The sequence below is a fragment of the Carassius auratus genome, chromosome 37 (assembly GCF_003368295.1).
Source record: "Carassius auratus strain Wakin chromosome 37, ASM336829v1, whole genome shotgun sequence".
Classification (NCBI taxonomy): Eukaryota; Metazoa; Chordata; class Actinopteri; order Cypriniformes; family Cyprinidae; genus Carassius; species Carassius auratus.
Genome location: NC_039279.1, coordinates 2,679,482 through 2,700,572, shown reverse-complemented (window position 1 = coordinate 2,700,572; position 21,091 = coordinate 2,679,482). Strand labels below are relative to the sequence as shown.

General features: G+C 42.6%; 1 protein-coding gene across 2 annotated transcripts; it reads right to left on the bottom strand.

Annotated features, from left to right (window-relative positions):
* Positions 1-2,651: 2,651 nt before the first annotated feature.
* Positions 2,652-7,202, bottom strand: LOC113055894 (growth hormone-inducible transmembrane protein). Of its 2 annotated transcripts, none has more exons than XM_026222273.1 (9): positions 7,075-7,202; positions 6,759-6,887; positions 6,538-6,640; positions 5,781-5,892; positions 5,281-5,422; positions 4,997-5,105; positions 4,628-4,816; positions 4,366-4,537; positions 2,652-2,801 (listed from the first exon to the last, which is right to left on the bottom strand). In XM_026222273.1, the coding sequence occupies exons 2-9, from the start codon at positions 6,876-6,878 to the stop codon at positions 2,714-2,716; spliced, it is 1,035 nt and encodes a 344-aa protein (XP_026078058.1). In that variant the 5' UTR covers positions 6,879-6,887; positions 7,075-7,202; the 3' UTR covers positions 2,652-2,713. The 2 variants fall into 2 exon arrangements, with proteins under 2 accessions (XP_026078058.1, XP_026078057.1); XM_026222272.1 differs by having other exon boundaries at positions 6,759-6,890; positions 7,075-7,196.
* Between the last annotated feature and the right edge of the window lie 13,889 nt (positions 7,203-21,091).

The following is a 21,091-nucleotide window of genomic DNA, read 5'->3' as shown; positions in this document are numbered from 1 at the left end:
CCCTCCATCGACACATCAGGTTAAATACGAAACACGTGAATAACAGCTTTAATGGTGTAGACAGTAATGTTTTGGGCACGGAAAACTGTGTTGTAACGCGATTGATTGGGTTAGAGTCCGGCTTTTGCTGAGCTTGTTCTTCTCACTTTTCCCATCACATGTCACATTGGAATTTATTTTCAATAATAATGAACAAAATATTCTAAAAGTGGAAGTAAAGTGCCTAACGAGTGTTTAATAATGATACAACTATTTATAACTGTAATAAATATAATCATTTACAATCTGTTATAATTGCATCCTGTTAATGTATAACAATATAAGGTGCAAATGTATAACTAGCATCTAGTTATTATTTACATTTAGCCTGTTACAAAGAACTCCTACTTTTACATGGTAAATAGAATATATCACGATTTTCACTGTACATTTTTTCTGTAAATAGCATCTGGAGATACTTGCCCTTAGCCTACTGTAAATAGGATCTATCGATAAGAAAGTATGTTAATTCCACAGTGTAAATAGCCACCGCCGTATTTTTCTTATTCTATTGGCAAATCATTTGTAAAATAAGAAAAATGCACTTAAAATATTAATATTATTTATATATATATATATATATATATATATATATATTTGCCCATAATATAAAATGATTAGCTATTAGTTCATTAATCTAACGTTCTGCCAGTTTTCACCTGTGATATTATAACAGTGATATAAGAATTACATTTGTGTCTGAAGTATGCAGACGGCTTTTGGGCGGGAGCTGTTGCCATGGTGAATCGTAACATCGGCGCTCTATTGATAAAGGTTTTTTATAGTTGTGGTGCACGCGCATAACTCAGAGTCATTAAATTTAGAGTTGATTAAACCAAGTCATTTCAGCTGTTCTGTAACTAAAAAATTCAAGTTTCCCATCTTACCCCCCTTTCACACCGCAAGCGCGAGCAGCGCGTCACTGCAGCAGCAGACTCTCGCGAGTATTCACACTGGAAGCGTATAATTACAGCATCAATCACAGCAGCGGCTGCAAAGCGTGTTCAAACCATTTCAGACAATGGATATAATTTTATTCAACATTTGTTTTTAATTATAATACAACATACTTTCACCCAAAACGATTAATTAAAAAGTTTAAATGGGTAATTTTTTGTATTAATTTTCTGTTCTGGCATAATTTTTAAAACACTAGACATTGGCATTGTTGTTAAAACTCTTGACATGCTTATTCTGTGCATTTTGAGCACGTTTTGTGTTAAATCACATTTATTTTGTCAATCAGAAGTGTGCTTTCACTTTAATTGAGCGTGAGCAGCACAGCAAAAAGTAGACCGGACGCCGAACCCCCGCTGCACTGCTGTTCACGCGACGCTGCTACTTGACGCTCACGCGACGCTCCTGCTCCCGGTGTGAATGCACTCATTGATTAACATGGACGCCGAAAAAATTACGCGCTGCTCGCGCTTTCGGTGTGAAAAGGGGGTAAGTCAACTCAGATTTCAAGTTTAAACTCAGAGTGGGTTGAACCTCCTTAGTTAAACGGGCCCCAGGAATGAAAATTCGGTCCTAATGTTTCAAAATACAGCTACTTTGTTTGAATCTTCCCTCATATGTGCTTAAGTGTAACATATGTTCTACATAGTGTTTATTTAAACTGGGGGAAAAAAATATTCTATTCACACCGACTTTAACGTGATTGAGACTTCAGCAGTGGAAAGCAGTATCTGCAGGGAAGCGTGTGTGTGTGTGTTTCTCCTACAGCCGTCAGAGCATGATCATGATCACACAAACACACACATGATGACCGTCATCTGCTCCAGAGGCTACTGACAATGACTTATCAATGCGGTTTAAGTGCTTTGACAGTCAGAGACCTACAATCAAAACACAATATTACTTTTTAAAGTTGCACCTGCAGTAGTGCTGATGTTCCCATCCGCTGCCAGCCGCCTGCTCTCAGGATTTAATCAGCATCAGAATACAGATGGTGACACAAGGATTATTCACTAATCTCACGGTCATCTGCTGCTGTTCAGAGCACAAATAAAACAGGAATGTCTGTCGATGGACAGATACTATCATAACAGCAGAACACTAACATCATGGACGTGCATGAAAATCAACTCTAATCAAAGACCCTATAATCAATGTGTGAAATCATCAGACAACACAAAGTTCAACTAAACACTCAAAGATAACAGAGAAACAGCAAGATAACAGAACGTGAGGAATTTTTGAAAGCACATCTGAATTTAAATCCGTCTCGAGGAGGATTCAACACATTTCTGCTCTAAAGTTCACTGTCTTCAGCTTTTACAGTGTCAAAGCTAAAAACATTAATGTGTAATGTTGTTAAAATATCATAGAAATTGTGCTTAATGCCTGTTCTACAGCAATAAACTGTACAATTAAGATCTATTATTATTATTAAAAAGTTTATTGAACCATGAGCCCCAAACAGCAAGAACACGAGAATCACAAGCGTTTTCTGGGCAATAACTCATTTCTAAAATAAATACAAAAGTGTTTGTTTCACCAACTGTGGACCTCAGTAATGCGTCACATTAACATTTCTGTTTAAGATGAAATTCATCTGAAATCAATCCAAAGTTTTTCTGATTTTAAACATAAGTTCAAAATAATCGAGTGAAACTTTATTTAGCTATTTTTTATTCTCCAGTCAGTGTCATGTCTTCTGATCTCCTTCTGGCTACTTCCTTCTGTTTCCGCCGCCGTTGGCTAGAATCATCACCAGTCGCATGAAGATGTTGAGCGTGTCCATGTAAATGCCCATACACCTGGAAGAGCAGGAGCACAGCGATGTTAACCGTCTTATTGGGCCTCGATTATCAATCTAACGTAGAAACGAGTGGAGATCCGTGAACATAAATCAATTTACGACAGAGTTCAAGTGTGATTTATGAAACATTAATATGCTGCCAGTCTCATCGTATGAACGATCGCTTGTGATAAATGTGGCACCAGAAAACAATCGTCATTTAAATATCACTCCCCTAAAAACACCTCAGTTTAGAAGCAACGCCACTTTATGACACGGAGAAACTAAACCCAGTCAAAGAGAGGAAGTAATTCAGGAAAGAGATATTGATCTTAATCCACAAACACCTTTTAACCTAGTAATTACAAACAATTAGGCTACATTAATTTATGTAATTTATTTGTATATTATAATACTGATAAATATAAACAGCCTATTTAGTTCCTCTCACTCTACAACAAATATTTTAAATCTAATGGTATTCAGAACAGAACAAGTATGAAAAATAAGTAGTTATAAAATTATATATTAAACTATAAAATAAAACACAAACTAGGTTACAGAGGCTTTCATTATAAACAGCACACAAATGAGCGTGTCTCATAACACAAGAATGAAAATGTTTCCATTTTTGCAATATTTGTAACATCTGTTTGCATAACTAATATTCATTATGTAGCCTAAACATGGCTTTATACTTCTCTCATGTTCTAAGATCGGTGTTAAATCCTTCACATGTGCAACGATGTTTGTTTGGGTGCTGCACGCTGATTTTACAGTGGACCGTGAACATTTTTGTTTGGTTGACTGCAGTCAGGCACCGCTAGAACTAAAGTTGTTTGTGTGTGCGATCAGATGGATTAAATCAAATAAAGATCTAAAGAAAAGAAATAAAAAGCATTAGAGTGTCAAAAATGAGTGTAACCTATACTTGTTGCACAATGTTTGTTCTTCCTTTTGTTAATCTGTTAATTATGGCCTATTATATATTTTCTGTAGTCTTATTTATTTTATTCCTTCCAGATAATTAATTTCTGTTTTTCTTCTTTCACAGAAGTGCTGCAGGTATGTGATGTGATGATTGAATCCTCATTGTCTTATTTATACTCGTACTCATTTATATTATATTTAAACTGCTATTCACGCATTTGAAGCTAAAGCCCTATACCCCCCCCCACCCAAAAAAAAAACCCATTCTTATCTTACTGTTTAACGATTGACTAACAAGCTGAAAATGCTGTAATTTTACAGTTCTCCACAGTATTTACTATGCTGCGTATAAGTTCAGGGAACTCAAGAACTTGCGTACACAAGCTGAGAGCGGACGGGAGATTTGATGCTAGCCACTGCTCACGTACTGATGAATTCCATGTTTTGTGCTGAAATGACCTAATGTTTTATTTTCGTTTGTTTCATAAATGAGGCCCATTGTTTGTCGGCTGGTGCACTTTTTAATGATAGAACGATTGAATTAAATGAAACAAACATTACAAATACACAAAGCTGACTCTTAAATCTAAAATAAAGTATTAATGTGAAGTAATACAAATGTTTGCTGCCTCTTGCCCACAGAGAACACTTACGCATTAATGGGGTCATATTTCTGAACTCCGTAAAGAGGGTGTGTCTCGGCACGCTTGATGACTTTCTGTGTGTCATACAGCAGAAACAAGCTGAACAGGACCAGACCTCCATAAACCGCCACAGAGTACAGGCCGGCCCCGAAAGCCGAGGTGGGGGGCAGAAACATGGATCCTTTAGAGCGGAGAGAACAGAACACACTCCTGTAAAGTGTGTGAGATTAAACAGAAACACAATCTGCATCGGACTGTAAATGCTTCTCACCCAGAGACGAGGCGAACACCACGCCGAAGCCCACGGCCAGCGGGCCGCCCATGCTCAGGAACTTCTCACTCGGGGCACACATGGCCACCGTCGACAGACCACCCACAATGCCTGCTGTGTACCAGGCTGCTCGAACCATCAGTGGGCCGCCCAGCAGAGTTAACGGAGCAATGACTGCACCCATCACACCTGCACACAGGGAACACCAGAGCTCTGCTTGTCTGTCCACACAGGAGTCATAACTTCATGTGAGAGCTGTGTCTGTCTTTGGAAATGTTCTGCAGTGCTCAACCAAAGGAAAACATGCCCAGCAGAACCAGAAACACAGCCTGCAGTGCCCTCTAGAGGTCAGTTAAAGCAGCACTTTACCTGCGTGTAGAGCCCAGGCCAGGTGTTTCGGCATCGGACTGTGTTCATACGAGATCGATCTCACCAGCATCCCGGCGCCGATCATAGCAGCAAAGGTAGCACCGATAGCCTGTGGTTGATTGGGTTATTACAGCATTAAATATCAATGTGAATATTAAACTGTAAGCTCAATCATAACTATAATCGCTATGTAGATGCCTCACAATATGTTCTACCACTAAGATTTGTTATGAAGATTGTATTTAAAGGGTGATGAATAAAAAGCTCTATGATCGTGTGTGTACCAGCCAGGATCCCCTCATCATGAGTCCCATGAGCGCCGGTGTCCTGCTGACCGCGACGGCCGAGAGCCCCGTCAGACCCACGCTGCCCGCAAAATACAGGTATGTGGAGTGAATCCTGTCCTTCACATACTGCGGCCAGATCCTGCAAACACACAGCTTCAGTCTGCATCAAGCAAAACATGTTCCTGAAATGACTTCAGATGACAGAATATCAGCTATGAAAGCTTTCAGTTCATTCAGTCCAGCTCACAGCTGAGCTGATGGTAACGGATCTCATCAATGACATTTCCGGACCATGAAACAGTTCTTTTTCATCTCTACATCATAAAATGAGAAGTAAAACCTGTCAGCCTTCCTGTAGTTCCCTGACCTGAACTCTGGGATGCTAACTCAACAGAAGCTGCTGAAGAGATGAGAAAATGACTGCTTTGTAGTCGATCGGATAAGAAGAAGAAACCTCTATTTAATTGAAAGTGTTTGAATGTGAAGGTGATTCTTACACTGCTTTCTCGATGGCTCCCATCTCATTGGACATCCCTAAACCATAATAACACAGAGCTCCGAGTCCGACGGCTGCGCCTCCAGCGAGGACGATCCGGCCCATGCTGTCGACTGCAGAGAAGAGCATCACAAACATCATCGCTCTTAGGCCATGTTTAAAAGAGGCCCTAAACATCAATCTTCTACTTCTGAGTTTGAAACATTAGAGATTAAAAAATGCATTTGTTCAGACATTCTCATCCAGCTCAGGTGATCCGATCACAAGCAGCTGATACAGCTGTTAACAGGGTCTAAAACATTTTGGACTGATCACTTTCAAAGAAGTTAGAAGTTAAGACTAACATTTTCCCTCCATAATCCAAAGACAAACAGAACATGTGCATTTGTCCCGATCCGTCCAGCAAGTATCCTGGACAAGAGTTTTGGAAAATGGATGGACCAACATTTTACTAAGTGTCTGGCAGTCATTTCCCTTCATGCTTTTATTTTTTTTGGTAAATGCTGTAGCCAGAGCATTTTAGCACAGTATTTCTAACCTGCATGCAGGACTCATTCATCTCAAACGAGCCTAATATAGGTGACCATATTTAAGTTTTCCAAAAATAGGACATGTCTGTAAAAAAAGAGGAGCTATGGTCACTGCTGAATGACTGTTGATCAGACACGTGGTACAGAGAACATCAGCATGTCACAGCGGTGTGATCGCATCACACAGAGAAAACAATATTTATAAAAGCACATATTAACAAGATTCACTTTTAATGGCTGTGTTTGTAGCAGGTTCAAAAGCTGCTTCTTGAACTTGTTCTTTGGAAGTCTTGCTCCGGCGGAATCCCAGTCTAGTCCTGGTGGAGTAACCCTGGTTGAAAACAAACAAAATACAACACAAAACATAAACAAAACACACACACAGTACTGGCGCTCTAGTGCTAGTTCTAAGCAATCCAGCAGGTGCAGAGCGGCTCTTATGAAGGTACCTGCTGTGGTCTGATCAGGACTGGACTGGTCTTTTTCAGGCCCCCAGGAGCCGGACTCAGGGCCGAGCGGAGCCCCAGTGCGGGGACACTCCGCAGACACCACAGCCGTGAGACCCACATCACTCAACACTGCTGGGAAAACAGTAACGCAAAGATGTTTCACATTCGCGTGAAGCAGAGCGAATACAGCAGAGGATGTTCAGTTCTATGAAAGTTTCTTTTGCCTAAATACGAGTCCAGCGACGCAGATTAAGCCCGTAAATCGCCATTTACACTTTATGCATTGTAAAACATTTTTCTTAGAAGTAAAACTTACCCGCTGGTTTGTTATCTAATATCACCTTTGCGATGCTTCTTTACCACTGACGCAACGTGCAGTAAACACCTTCTTGAAGGTTCCTGGTGTGTCGTCACAGGCCGGCGACAGCCGCGCAATGCACTATGGGTCTTGTAGTTTGGACTTCAGCTTGTGCAAGCGTTCTACGTTTGTACCTTTTAGCTTGTGTTTATTCCAGTGGTTTATTCTATGTATTTAAATTATTAGTCACAAACTAGAACAATAAGACTAAAGAATACAGATGCTGTTAAGACTGAACCAGAATTATTTCGAAATGGATTCTGAATACCTAATATTATAACAAAATCTTTGTTTTGATAGTTTGATTTAAACAGCCATATCATTCCAACATAGTTTACAAAAGTTATTTGTAAAATTTATATCCCATTTTAATCTAAATAACATGCTTCAAACAGACTATTGGGCTTTATATAATTTAATGCTATTGAATTATTCTAACGAACATTCCAATATTCCAATAGGCCTATGCTTTGAAACAATGAGTAAATTAGTTTGCTATTAGAAAAAGGTTAGGGGAATGGGTTAGACTTTTGTGCTCTTTTGGTGCTCCTGTAAGAAGGTAATAAAATAATAAGTAGTGTTTGTTAGAATGTGGCTTTTATTTTTATTTGAATGTATTTTTATAGAACAGAACATGGGGAATGGTGGTGTAGAAATGCAGTCAACATAAGAAAATTAAAGCTGCTGTTTACTTTACAAAAACAAAGCAAGGCAAGTCAGACATCTGGAAACAATTCTCATTTGTCACTGAAAAAAATGTGTTTTATTTTGAGTATTCCCACCTGAGCATGAGCGGATCTGAGCGCCTTTCTGAAGACTCCGCCCCGCTCGCTCAACCCAGTCCATAATCCAAGCACTTTTTAAGTGCATTTTATCATGTGTGCTTTTGACAGGCTATTTATCAGCATGCATTATTTAAAACAATTATCCAAGAATTTCGACAAACACACACACACACACACACACACACACATTATATATATTGTATTATTATTATTTTTTTGCAATAGCCTCTTAAGCAAGCTTTTGTGAATGTAAAATCGGTGAGATTTTTTTAAGTATTCTATTTTGTTTTATTTATTTTGTTTTGTATTTATTTAGTTAAAATTATATCTAGCGTATTTTGAAAGTTCCCTGTGTTTATTTATTTATTTAGACTAATGGTAAAGTTATTTACTAGTTAATCGTTTGGTGCATGTATGCAGTAGGCCTAGTCTGTGTTTAAACACTGAGATGCCACTAGTTGCGATTTTGTTGTAATGCTTAATGTCTTTGGGTAATTTTTTAAATTAGGTTTAATGTTTTTGTCATGTGTGGTGCTTTGGTTTAGCATTAGTTACTTCATATTATTTAAATGCAATCATGTTTAAAATCGGTTATTCTGGATGTTAACTTGAACAAATATTTAGTCTGAGTACCTATATGTGTAAATTTTTACACAAGATCTGAAAAAAAAGTGTGGGCGGGAGTGGAAAAAAAAAATATAACAAGCAGAAGACGATGCAGATCATGTGGACTTCAGGTGGACTAGGAGTCAAGTCAAGTCACCTATATTTATGTAGCGCTTTAAACAAAATACATTGCTTATTGAGAAACCAAGCTCAGTCAAGGGTCAATTCTCCTCTGACCAGACGAAACCAGCAGTTCAATTCCAGGCTGCAGCAAAGTCAGATTGTGCAGAAGAATCATCTGTTTCCTGTGGTCTTGTCCTGGTGGTCATCTGAGACAAGGTCTTTACAGGGGATCTGTATCTGGGGCCTAGTTGTCCTGGTCTCCGCTGTCTTTCAGGGATGTAGAGGTCCTTTCTAGGTGCTGATCCACCATCTGGTCTGGATACATACTGGATCTGGTGGCTACGGTGACATCGGAATATATTTGGAAAAATGCAGTTTTACAAATGCTAGAAACGTGGCTTTCTAAGGAAAGATTGCGATCAAATAGCACACCTAGGTTCCTAACTGATGACTAAGAATTGACAGAGCAGCCATCAAGTCTTAGACAGTGTTCTAGGTTATTACAAGCAGAGTTTTTAGGTCCTATAATTAACACCTCTGTTTTTTCAGAATTTAACAGTAAGAAATTACTCATCTAGTTTTTATATCGACTATGCATTCAATTAGTTTTTCAAATTAGTGTGTTTCACCCCGCTGTGAAGAAATATAGAACTGAGTATCATCAACATAACAGTGAAAGCTAACACCATGTTTCCTGATGATATCTCCCAAGGGTAACATATAAAGCGTGAAGAGTAGCGGCCCTAGTGTCTAACGCAGCACTAAGATCCAATAGAACTAATAGAGAGAGATACAAGCACGATCAGATGATAAGAGCAGGTGATTTGTAACTCTAAGGAGAGCAAACTCAGCACTATGATATGGTCTTAAATCCTGACTGTAAATCCTCACAGATACCATTTTTTTCTAAGATGGAATATAATTGTGAGGATACTACCTTTTATAGTATCTTGGACAGAAAAGGGAGATTTGAGATTGTGCTATAATTAACTAGTTCTTCGTGGTCAAGTTGTGGTTTATTGAAGAGAGGCTTAATAACAGCCAGTTTGAAGGTTTTGGGGACATATCCTACCGACAATGAGGAATTAATAATAGTCAGAAGAGGATCTGTAACTTCTGGAAGCACCTCTTTGAGGAGCTTAGATGGTATAGGGCATTGGTCTCAAACTCAATTCCTCTGGAGCCATAGCTCTGCACAGTTTAGCTCAAACCCTAATCAAACACACCTGATCCAGTTAATCAAGGTCTTCAGGATTACTAGAAACTTCCATGCAGGTGTGATTTTTGAGCTGGTTGGAGTGAAACTCTGAAGAGCTGTGGCCATCCAGGAATTGGGGTTATGTTTGTTTTCTTCTAAAAGAGAAGAAAAGTAATTGGATCTAGCAGTAATTATTTTCTGTAGGATAGGTTACTTTCCTGCCAAGCAATACGATAGCACTAATAGAGAAATACAACCACGATCAGATGATAAGAGCAGAAAATTCCTTTCAATAGAATCTAAACAACCTCATTACTAATGACTGCTGTAAGTTGAAAACTCATATTAATATTTAAACAACGTCGAGCGCAACCATGCAATTGTGGATCTGGTCAAGCTCGATTAGAAATAGTTTATAAGATACACGCTTGGGGTTGATCATCCAAGGGAGTAGAACTCAGCATGAGAGTGTAGAGTGTTTAAAGGCAGAAAAACTATAATCCTAAGGTACACAACTGAAGAGATTGTCTTGAAAGTTTCCCTCAATCTAGCTGATTTGAGGTAGCAGGAAAGAAAAATGTGGAGCATCACACTTCTAACAGACATCCCTCCGAGAAGTTTATACTCATGTGCTTCTCCAAATATGTCTGACAAGACAATATAGTGGTCTCACAAAATTTTTCAGTAATGAACAGCTGTATTTAATGTATAAAATCAGGTTAAAAACCTTTAATACATTACTATTGAAGACTATATGGTAACCCTAACCTAACCTAACCCTAAACCTAACCCTAACCAAACCCCTTCACTATCCCTAACCCTACCCCTTCACTACCCCTAACCCTACCCCTTCACTTCACCTAACCCTACCCCTTCACTACCCCTAACCCTACCCCTTCACTACCCCTAACCAAACCCCTTCACTATCCCTAACCCTACCCCTTCACTACCCCTAACCCTACCCCTTCACTTCACCTAACCCTAACCCTTCACTACCCCTAACCCTACCCCTTCACTACCCCTAATCCTACCCCTTCACTTCACCTAACCCTACCCCTTCACTACCCCTACCCCTAACCCTAACCCTGGCCAGAGCAACGGTGGAGGTGGAGGGGATCATGGAGGGGAAGGGAATCGAAAGGGGACCAGGAGGGAAGGAGAAGGAAGGGGAAGGGTCACGGCAGGGGCATTGCCAGCAGGAGCAGCCCGGAACATCGCCAAGGACCTGTAAGGTCCGGGTGAGAGGGGAGGAGGGGCAGGTAGTGGCAGCGGTAGAGGAGCCTCCGAGGGGGAGGCGGAGGAAGGATACCCCGGAAAAGAGGCAGGTCCAGGTTGTAGGGGAGCAGGAACCGAGGGATCATGAGGCGGAGTGGGAGCAAATTCAAGAAGAGATGGATTGGTTCTGGACCCCGGAACCGGGGCTGGTTGGTCCGGGGGACCAAGCAGAACCGAAGGATGGAGGTCAGTCAGCAAAGGAGAAGGAGCCAGCAGCCCCAAAAGATCCCGAGGCCCCGAAGGAGCAGGGGGCGGGGGGCGGGAACCCCGGGCCAGGGGGTTTAAGTTTGCACCTACGGCATGATCGTCATGGGGGTAGGCGGTCTAATTGGAGTTTGACCCCCAGCAGGCCAGTGGTCATCCTGGGGGATTCGAACGTGGGAAGGTTCGTGCCCGTGGAGGACGATAGAGTTGAGGTGCATTGTTACCCGGGAGGGAACCTGGCCCAGGCCTTGAATGTGGTCAGGCGTGGGACCCCTGTGTCGGATCAGGTCAGGAAGGTGGTCCTGGCGTTCGGACTAAATGATCGGGAGGATGGGAACCGGGCCTCAATAAAAAAGGCCATCCAGCGGCTGCTGGAAGCGGCTGGATCGACATTCCCGGAGGCCCGGGTGTATATCCCGGAGATCAATTTTAACCGGGGATTACCGAGGAGGCAGGTGGAGAACCTGCAGATGATTAATAAGTGCATCGAGGAAGTGGGCCGGGGGATCCCACTGCTAGCCAGGGAGAGGTTCAACACTGAAGGGGACAAGATTCATTGGAGGGAGCGAACGGCGACGGCCATGTTCCGGCATTGGCTGGACCATATCACATCTGATTAGAAAGTGGAATTCTTGGTCAGAGAGAATTTTCTTTTCCTTCTTCGGGTTTTGATTTGATTTATGGAGTGTCTTGGTTTTGTGTATATTGATTTAAGAATTTTGGTCCAAGGAAAGGACTTTTTTTGTTGGTTATTGTGAAATAAAAATTTCCCGGGAGGGAAAAAAACGAAAAAATAAAAAATTGGCAAGGGATGCGATGATGTTCCAGGCAACAGAACAAAATTTGATTTTTGTGACAATCCTGGGTTCTGATGCTCCCTATATACAGTTAATAAGGAACTTGATAAGAGATGTAACCCTCAGTTATTTTAAACAGGTGGGACCTCGTGGTAGGGGAGGTGTGAATTAGCCCCAAGCTGAACTTAGCTTAAATCGGTTGAACGTAAGGCGAGAGTTAGCCCTGAATCCACCCACACCCTAACCTTAACCCTCATAGGATGATGGGCAGGAATAGCCCTAAATTTAACCCCACCCTAAACTTTACCCCCACAGGATGATGGGCAGGAGACAGCCCTGTTCTTACCTCCACCTTAACCTTAACCCTCATAGTATGATGGGGGGAGTAGCCCTGGGCCTGCCTCCGCGCTGACCTGGGCCCTCGTACGATGCTGGGCGGGAACAGCCCTAAAACTGATCAGCACTCTAATTTGAACCCTGGTGGTGGGGATGGCGGGGGGCGTCCCTGATCTAGCCCACACTCTAACCCTAGATCGAGGGGCGGGAATTGGTCCTGAACTCACCCACACTTTAACTTTATCCCTCGTATGAGGGCATTTTTAACTTTAACCTGGGTGAAAGGGGCGGACAGGAGGTAGCCCTGGGGGTGATTGACACTCTAATTTTAGTCTTGGTAAGAGATAGGGGAGGAACAACCCTAAACATTATTAAAAAGAAAGGGCAGGGAAGGGTCCTTAGGCGGTGTGGGGAGAGGATTCTTGTAAGCCAGGATGGCTTGGTGGTAGAGTGATGGTCTTTGGTGTAGGGGACCGGGGTTCGAGTCCCGCTCGGTGCAGGTTTTCTTGGGGGGCTGGTCGGTTGATCCGCTGGTGGTTGGGTCCGAAGGTGATAAAATGAACGAGGTGGTATCAATACGGGCAGAATCGAGCGAAGGGACCAGTTGTTTGATGGTAACCTTTATGGTCTTGGGTTGCGGAGTCGCCACGGGCGAGGTGACTGGGGCATTAACCCTAATAGGATGAGGGGCAGGAATAGCCCTGAACTTAACCGCACCCTAAACTTAACCCTCATAGGGTGATGGGCGGGGATAGCCCTAAATTTAACCCCACCCTAAACTTAACCCTTATGGGATGATGGGCGGGGATAGCCCTGAGCTTACCTACACCCTAAACTTAACCCTTATGGGATGATGGGCGGGGATAGCCCTGAACTTACCTCCACCCTGACCTTAACCCTCATGGGATGGTGGGCAGGAATAGCCCTGAACCTACCTCCGCCCTGACCTTAACCCTCATAGGATGATGGGCAGGAAATAGCCCTAAACTGATCAGCACTCTAATTTGAACCCTGGTGGTTTTGAACTGACCCACACTCTAACCCTAGATTGAAGGGCGGGGATTGGTCCTGAACTCACCCACACCTTAACCCTCATAGGAGGTCTTCTTAATTTTAACCTGGATAAAGGCGAGGACAGGAGGTACCCCTGGGGGTGATTGACACTCTAATTGTAGTTTGGGTAAGGGATAGGGGAGGAAACAACCCCTAAAAGTTATTGGTCTCTAGGCGGTGCTGGGAGAAGATTTGTGTAAGCCTGGATGGCTTGGTGGTAGAGTGATGGCCTTTGGTGTAGGGGACCGGGGTTCGAGTCCCGCTCGGTGCAGGTTTTCTTGGGGGCTGGTCAGTTGATCCGCTGGTGGTTGGGTCCGAATGTGATAAAAGGAACGAAATGACGGGAGAGTCAGGCGAAAGGAGGTGGTTTCGCGAGGATCCTTATTGTCCCGGGTTAGGGAGTCACCACGAACGAGGTGACCGGGGGTAATGTAAAAGCAGGTGCAGAAAAGGTACAAGGGATAGCAACGGCGGAAAATTCGAGAGGAACGACTATCCTGGTAAGGATTATTTCTGTTTTACAATGTATGGACTTTGTGGAGGGGTGGGCTGGTAGAAGCTTGGTGTGCAGAAATGCGCATCCGCCAGTCTCTCTCCCTCGGCCTGACGGGATTGGGCCTTTTGTATCAGGTGACCCGGATACCTTGCGGTGTTAACGAAGGGTCACTTGCACGGTGAGTATCCAGCCTCCCTGGGTCCACTTGGACAGCACGCAGGGCAGGTGGCCTGGGGCTAACAGGCCTTAATTGGAGCCCAGTCTTCTATGGGGAGGAATACATTTTGCTCGGTACACGGATTGCACCAGGTGTGGGGAGGGAGGATGTAGAGGGGGATAGGGCTAGTGGAAGAGTCCAGTTCAGGATTTTCTTTCCTTGGTTTGTAAAGTGGGTTCAGGCAGCCGGGGGTGGTTGTTCGAGAGTTATCGGGATCCCAACAGTGGCATTGCGGATCCGGTCAAGGTCGCATTAGTCAATTGACTATGAGACACATGCCGAGGTCTGATCACCCTGGGCGGGTCGCCCCGGTGGAGGGTGTCTAGCGTTTAAAGAACCGAAACACCTGAGGATCCTGGGGTACGCTATTGATAATGTGTCTTAAACATTTCTCCTGATGCTTGCTCTGGGGAGACTAGGAAAGGCCGACGGGGCCGGTTAGGTTAGGAACGAATGAGATCCAGAAGCTGAAACATAGTTCAACGTCGGTAAATGCACTGTCCTTCTTATACTCCTGATGGCCACCTGTTTTCACCGTTCGAGCAGAGCCCCACAGCCCAGGCCCACAACACCCCCCCAATAAAATGAGACTTCAAATTAATATGCTATTATAATCATTATTTATATTATAAAAAATAATTTTGTAGGTTTCAACCATTAGTGGTAGAATGGGTAGGTTTTAGGTGTAGTGTGGTTCTGCTGGTTAGGTTTAGGTGCGGTGTGGTTGTCCCGGTTAGGTTTAGGTGCGGTGTGGTTGTCTTGGTTAGGTTTAGGCGCGGTGTGGTTGTCCTGGTTAGGGGAATGAAACGTCCAAGGCCCAGACCTGAGGTCTGAACCTGGTTGTGCACGGTCCATCCGTCCACTGACCACTAAAGACCGATCCAAGCCAGACCGAGTCCATGAGTCAATGCAAAAAAATCCAAAATGGGGCTAAAATATTTGTGGTTATTTCCATTAGGTTAGGGGAATGAAACGTCCAAGGTCCAGACCTGAGGTCTGAACCTGGTTGTGCACGGTCCATCCGTCCACTGACCACTAAAGACCGATCCAAGCCAGACCGAGTCCATGAGTCAATGCAAAAAAATCCAAAATGGGGCTAAAATATTTGTGGTTATTTCCACTAGGTTTGCACAACAAAATGGGTGTTAAGGTTAGGTGTTGTGTGGTGCAGTACATCTTTGAAAAAACTCGACATCTGTATGGATGGAGGAAATCGTTCTAAACCCCCAAGAGAGTAATCAGTAATTTAATTATAGGGTTAGGGTTAGGGTTAGGGTTAGAGTTAGGGTTAGGTTAGGGTTAGGGTTAGGGTTAGGGTTAGAGTTAGGATAGGGTTAGATTTGGAAAAATACAACAGCTCCCCCAACCTAGCCCTCGTCTAGGCCGGTTTGGGATAGGGAGACTGAGGGAAAGGTGCACGGGCCCACGCTTGTCAGACTATACCATATCGCGTGAGATCATCTCCGGTCTAGGAGCTGCGCTTGTCTAAGCATTGGGCCTAAAAAAGTGAAAATTACGTTTTTAAACGCTGGGTCTGCGATGGTTAAATTTAGGCTCTGAATTTTTTTCACCCTTAAGTTTCACAGTGCTCGAGTTGAACCAGCTGGGTTCATAATTGCTGAGGTTATGGCGGTTAGCTTGAGAGTGCAGTTTGTTCCAGCACTTAATCTAGATCTAAGTAGATATGAGAACACAAAGTTCTTGACTGAACTTGTTCCAGATCGGCGAACCAGACCACAACTCGAAGGTCGCAGACTGATAATCCCGACCCAGCATCGTGTTCTGCCAAAAAGTATTGTTTCAGCCAGACTGCCATGTTATCAAAGACGGTTAATGTCATAGTTAAATTATAATCATTGGGTCTGTGATGGTTAAGTTTAGGGTGTGGTTTGGTCCAGCCTTAAAAATAGCAGTCTTCGAGTCGAACCGGCTAGGTTTTTAAATGCTGCGGTTATGGTGGTTAGGTTTAGAGCGCGGTTGGGTCCATCTATAGATTTAACAGTACTCGAGTTGAACCGGCTAGGTTTTTGAAGGCTGCGGTTATGGCGGTTAGGTTTAGAGCGCAGGTTTGGTCCAGTGCTAAAATTAGATCTGAGTAGATGTGAGATCACGCCAAGAAGTTTTGTTTCAGGCAAATGCCATGTTTCAAGGACGATATTTGTTATAGTAGGACATTTTTTTCATTATTATTCTTTCCTGCTCCCCCAAAACAGTTAGAGTGAGGGAAATGTTCAAGACAACCTCTTCAGTAGTGTACCTCAGGATCATCGGGTGTTTCGGCCGTTAAACACTATACACCCTCACGCTGAGGCCGGCTCGCTTGGACGATCAGCCCCAAGCGCGTGTCTTGTATCCAATTGCTGTTTGGGCTTGACCAGATCCACAATTGCATGGTTGGGTTCTGGATCGAGTTAAAAGGGGTTTTCAACTTAAACCAGTAATTAGGAGAGACGTTAATTTGATTCTGTTGATTTGAAATTATTTGGAGTGCATGTTAGAGCGACTGAAAAAACATATGTACTCTGCTGTATAATAAACCAAAGTAGGTCTGAAATATCGAAAACTTGGACTAGAATACTCCTAAAAGGTCGAAGGTTGAGACTGGCGGATGCAGGGCATCAAGCTTCTACCAGACCTCCCTCCTAAAAGTTATGGCAAGCCAATCAGACATCACCCTCACACAAGGGTAACCGCTGGATGCGATAACTTCTGAGAGAGAAAGATGTTGCAATAGCCTTCTATTTGTGTGTTTTTGCATACACTGTTACAGGGTGGTGAGTACAAAATTATAAAAATATTTTTTGAGATTAGACCCATCTTGTGCTCCTCCAAATATGTCGGACACGACCGTACAGTTTTCTTAGGTTTTTATCACTGATAAATAGCTCTTTTTAGCATTTAAAGTCAGCTTCTTTGACACCTAGTTAAATATGCGGATTCCTGCTCCAATAACGTTTCAAGGCCTATTTTTCTGGGGATTTAAATAGCATTTTTCTTAATTTAAAGCCTGGATTCTGATCTCTGTCACTTAATTGTTCTGTTGTTAATATTAATTCACTTACGTTAGCGTGCCAATGCTAATATTACTCTATTAATCATTAACACATTACCATTTAAGGTTTAATAGTTACCTCTTGAAGTGAATCAGAAGGCATTAAAACGGTTGGCTCCACGTACTTCCTATATTTTGAAAGTAAGTTTTATCAAGCTCAATAAGTATCAAAATTGCTCCTCCAAACACATTTCTAGGCTTACTCCCAGGGGGTTTTAGATACACTCTTCCTCGTTTAAAATTAGTTTTCCAATACCTCTTTCTTTATCTTTCTATTAGTAATATCAGTGTTTTAAAGTTAGTCTGTTGATAATATTGTATATATAAAGACCTTTAAAGCACTGACACCTCCAAAAGCAATCTGAAAGTTAGCATGTTAGTAATATAAATGTAAACTAAATGGAAGAAAAATAGGAAAAGATCTTTCAGCTTACCACTAAAGGTTTGAGTGTTAAAATTAACATGTCCATAATATCATACATATAAATATAAATCTAAAAATGAAAAATAAAAAACAGATATTAAAACTATAAAAATATATAAAGATATAAAAACATATAAAAACATATAAAAACCCCCGGAAAGAAAACCATTAAAGGTCCAAGAGTTTAAATTTAAAGCAAACCAGGAGGTGACTAGGCCTGTCTGGGTCCCGCACCTCCCAACAAGCCTGTCTGGGCTTGGGTTTGCTCCCCTGTCCCGCCTCTTCCTCTCCCCCTGGCGGAGAAAAGGAGAACCGGGAAGGAGTGATCCAATTAACAGATTCAATGTGGTTTTCAAAAAACGCTGGGTCAGTGATGGCTAAATACAGGGCGTGGTTTAGTTAAGCCTTAAATGTAGCAGTGTTCGAGTTCAACCGACTAAGTTTTTAAACCGCTGGGTCTGTGACGGTTAAGTTTAGGGTGTGGTCTGGTTCAGCTTTAAATTTAGCAGTACTCACCAGACCACAGCTCCAAATTCAGAGTCCGACGATCCCGACCCAGCATCGCGTGTCCGCCATGAAGTCCTGTTTCAGCCAGACTGCCTTGTCCCAAAGACGGTAAGTGTCATCGTTAGACTATAATCACTGGTTCTGTAACGGTTAAGTTTAGGGTGTGTTTTAGTTCAGCTTCAAATTTAGCAGTGTTCAAATTAAACCGGCTCGGTTTTTAAACTGCTGGGTCTGTGACGGTTAAGTTTAGGGTGTGGTGTGTTTCAGCCTTAAATTTAGCAGTACTCACCAGACCACAGCTCGAAATTCAAAGCCCGACGATCCCGACCCAGCATCGCGTTCCGCCATGAAGTCCTGTTTCAGCCAGACTGCCTTGTCCCAAAGACGGTAAGTGTCATCGTTAGACTATAATCACTGGGTCTATGATGGTTAAGTTTAGAGTGTGTTTTAGTTCAGCCTTAAATTTAGCTGTGTTTGAATTAAACCGGCTAGGTTTTTAAACCGCTGGGTCTGTGACGGTTAAGTTTAGGGTGTGTTTTAGTTCAGCCTTAAATTTAGCTGTGTTAGAATTAAACCGGCTAGGTTTTTAAACCGCTGGGTCTGTGACGGTTAAGTTTAGGGTGTGGTTTGGTTCAGCCTTAAATTTAGCAGTACTCACCAGACCACAGCTCGAAATTCAGAGTCCGACGATCCCGACCCAGCATCGCGTTCCGCCATGAAGTCCTGTTTCAGCCAGACTGCCTTGTCCCAAAGACGGTAAGTGTCATCGTTAGACTGCAATTACTGGGTCTGTGATGGTTAAGTTTGGGTCTGTGATGGTTAAGTTTAAGGTGTGTTATAATTCAGCCTTAAATTTAGCAGTACTTGAGTTGAGCCAGCAAGTTTTCCGATAGCTGCATCTGTGATGGCTAAGGTTAGGGTGTGTTTTAATTCAGCCTTAAATTTAACAGTGCTCGAGTTGAGCCAGCAAGTTTTCCGATAGCTGCGTCTGTGATGGTTAAGTTTAAGCTGTGGTTTAGCTCGGTCTTAAATTTCACAGTACTCGAGTCGAATCGGCTTTAAGAGATTCAATTAGAACAATGACAGAGGCCCATAGTAGGATCTTTTACGTAAGATGGTATGTCTAGTCCGATGGCTCTGGCTTGGGTTAGGTTTGGAAAAATACAACAGCTCCCCCCAACCTAGCCCTCGTCTAGGCCGGTTTGGGATAGGGAGACTGAGGGAAAGGTGCACGGGCCCACGCTTGTCAGACTATACCATATCGCGTGAGATCATCTCCGGTCTAGGAGCTGCGCTTGTCTAAGCATTGGGCCTAAAAAAGTGAAAATGATGTTTTTAAACGCTGGGTCTGCGATGGTTAAATTTAGGCTCTGAATTTTTTCACCCTTAAGTTTCACAGTGCTCGAGTTGAACCAGCTGGGTTCATAATTGCTGAGGTAATGGCAGTTAGCTTGAGAGTGCAGTTTGTTCCAGCACTCAATCTAGATCTAAGTAGATATGAGAACACAAAGTTCTTGACTGAACTTGTTCCAGATCGGCGAACCAGACCACAACTCGAAGGTCGCAGACTGATAATCCCGACCCAGCATCGTGTTCTGCCAAAAAGTATTGTTTCAGCCAGACTGCCATGTTATCAAAGACGGTTAATGTCATAGTTAAATTATAATCATTGGGTCTGTGATGGTTAAGTTTAGGGTGTGGTTTGGTCCAGCCTTAAAAATAGCAGTCTTCGAGTCGAACCGGCTAGGTTTTTAAATGCTGCGGTTATGGTGGTTAGGTTTAGAGCGCGGTTGGGTCCATCTATAGATTTAACAGTACTCGAGTTGAACCGGCTAGGTTTTTGAAGGCTGCGGTTATGGCGGTTAGGTTTAGAGCGCAGGTTTGGTCCAGTGCTAAAATTAGATCTGAGTAGATGTGAGATCACGCCAACAAGTTTTGTTTCAGGCAAATGCCATGTTTCAAGGACGATATTTGTTATAGTAGGACATTTTTTTCATTATTCTTTCCTGCTCCCCCAAAACAGTTAGAGTGAGGGAAATGTTCAAGACAACCTCTTCAGTAGTGTACCTCAGGATCATCGGGTGTTTCGGCCGTTAAACACTATACACCCTCACGCTGAGGCCGGCTCGCTTGGACGATCAGCCCCAAGCGCGTGTCTTGTATCCAATTGCTGTTTGGGCCTGACCAGATCCACAATTGCATGGTTGGGTTCTGGATCGAGTTAAAAGGGGTTTTCAACTTAAACCAGTAATTAGGAGAGACGGTAATTTGATTCTGTTGATTTGAAATTATTTGGAGTGCATGTTAGAGCGACTGAAAAAACATATGTACTCTGCTGTATAATAAACCAAAGTAGGTCTGAAATATCGAAAACTTGGACTAGAATACTCCTAAAAGGTCGAAGGTTGAGACTGGCGGATGCAGGGCATCAAGCTTCTACCAGACCTCCCTCCTAAAAGTTATGGCAAGCCAATCAGACATCACCCTCACACAAGGGTAACCGCTGGATGCGATAACTTCTGAGAGAGAAAGATGTTGCAATAGCCTTCTATTTGTGTGTTTTTGCATACACTGTTACAGGGTGGTGAGTACAAAATTATAAAATATTTTTTGAGATTAGACCCATCTTGTGCTCCTCCAAATATGTCGGACACGACCGTACAGTTTTCTTAGGTTTTTATCACTGATAAATAGCTCTTTTTAGCATTTAAAGTCAGCTTCTTTGACACCTAGTTAAATATGCGGATTCCTGCTCCAATAACGTTTCAAGGCCTATTTTTCTGGGGATTTAAATAGCATTTTTCTTATTTAAAGCCTGGATTCTGATCTCTGTCACTTAATTGTTCTGTTGTTAATATTAATTCACTTACGTTAGCGTGCCAATGCTAATATTACTCTATAT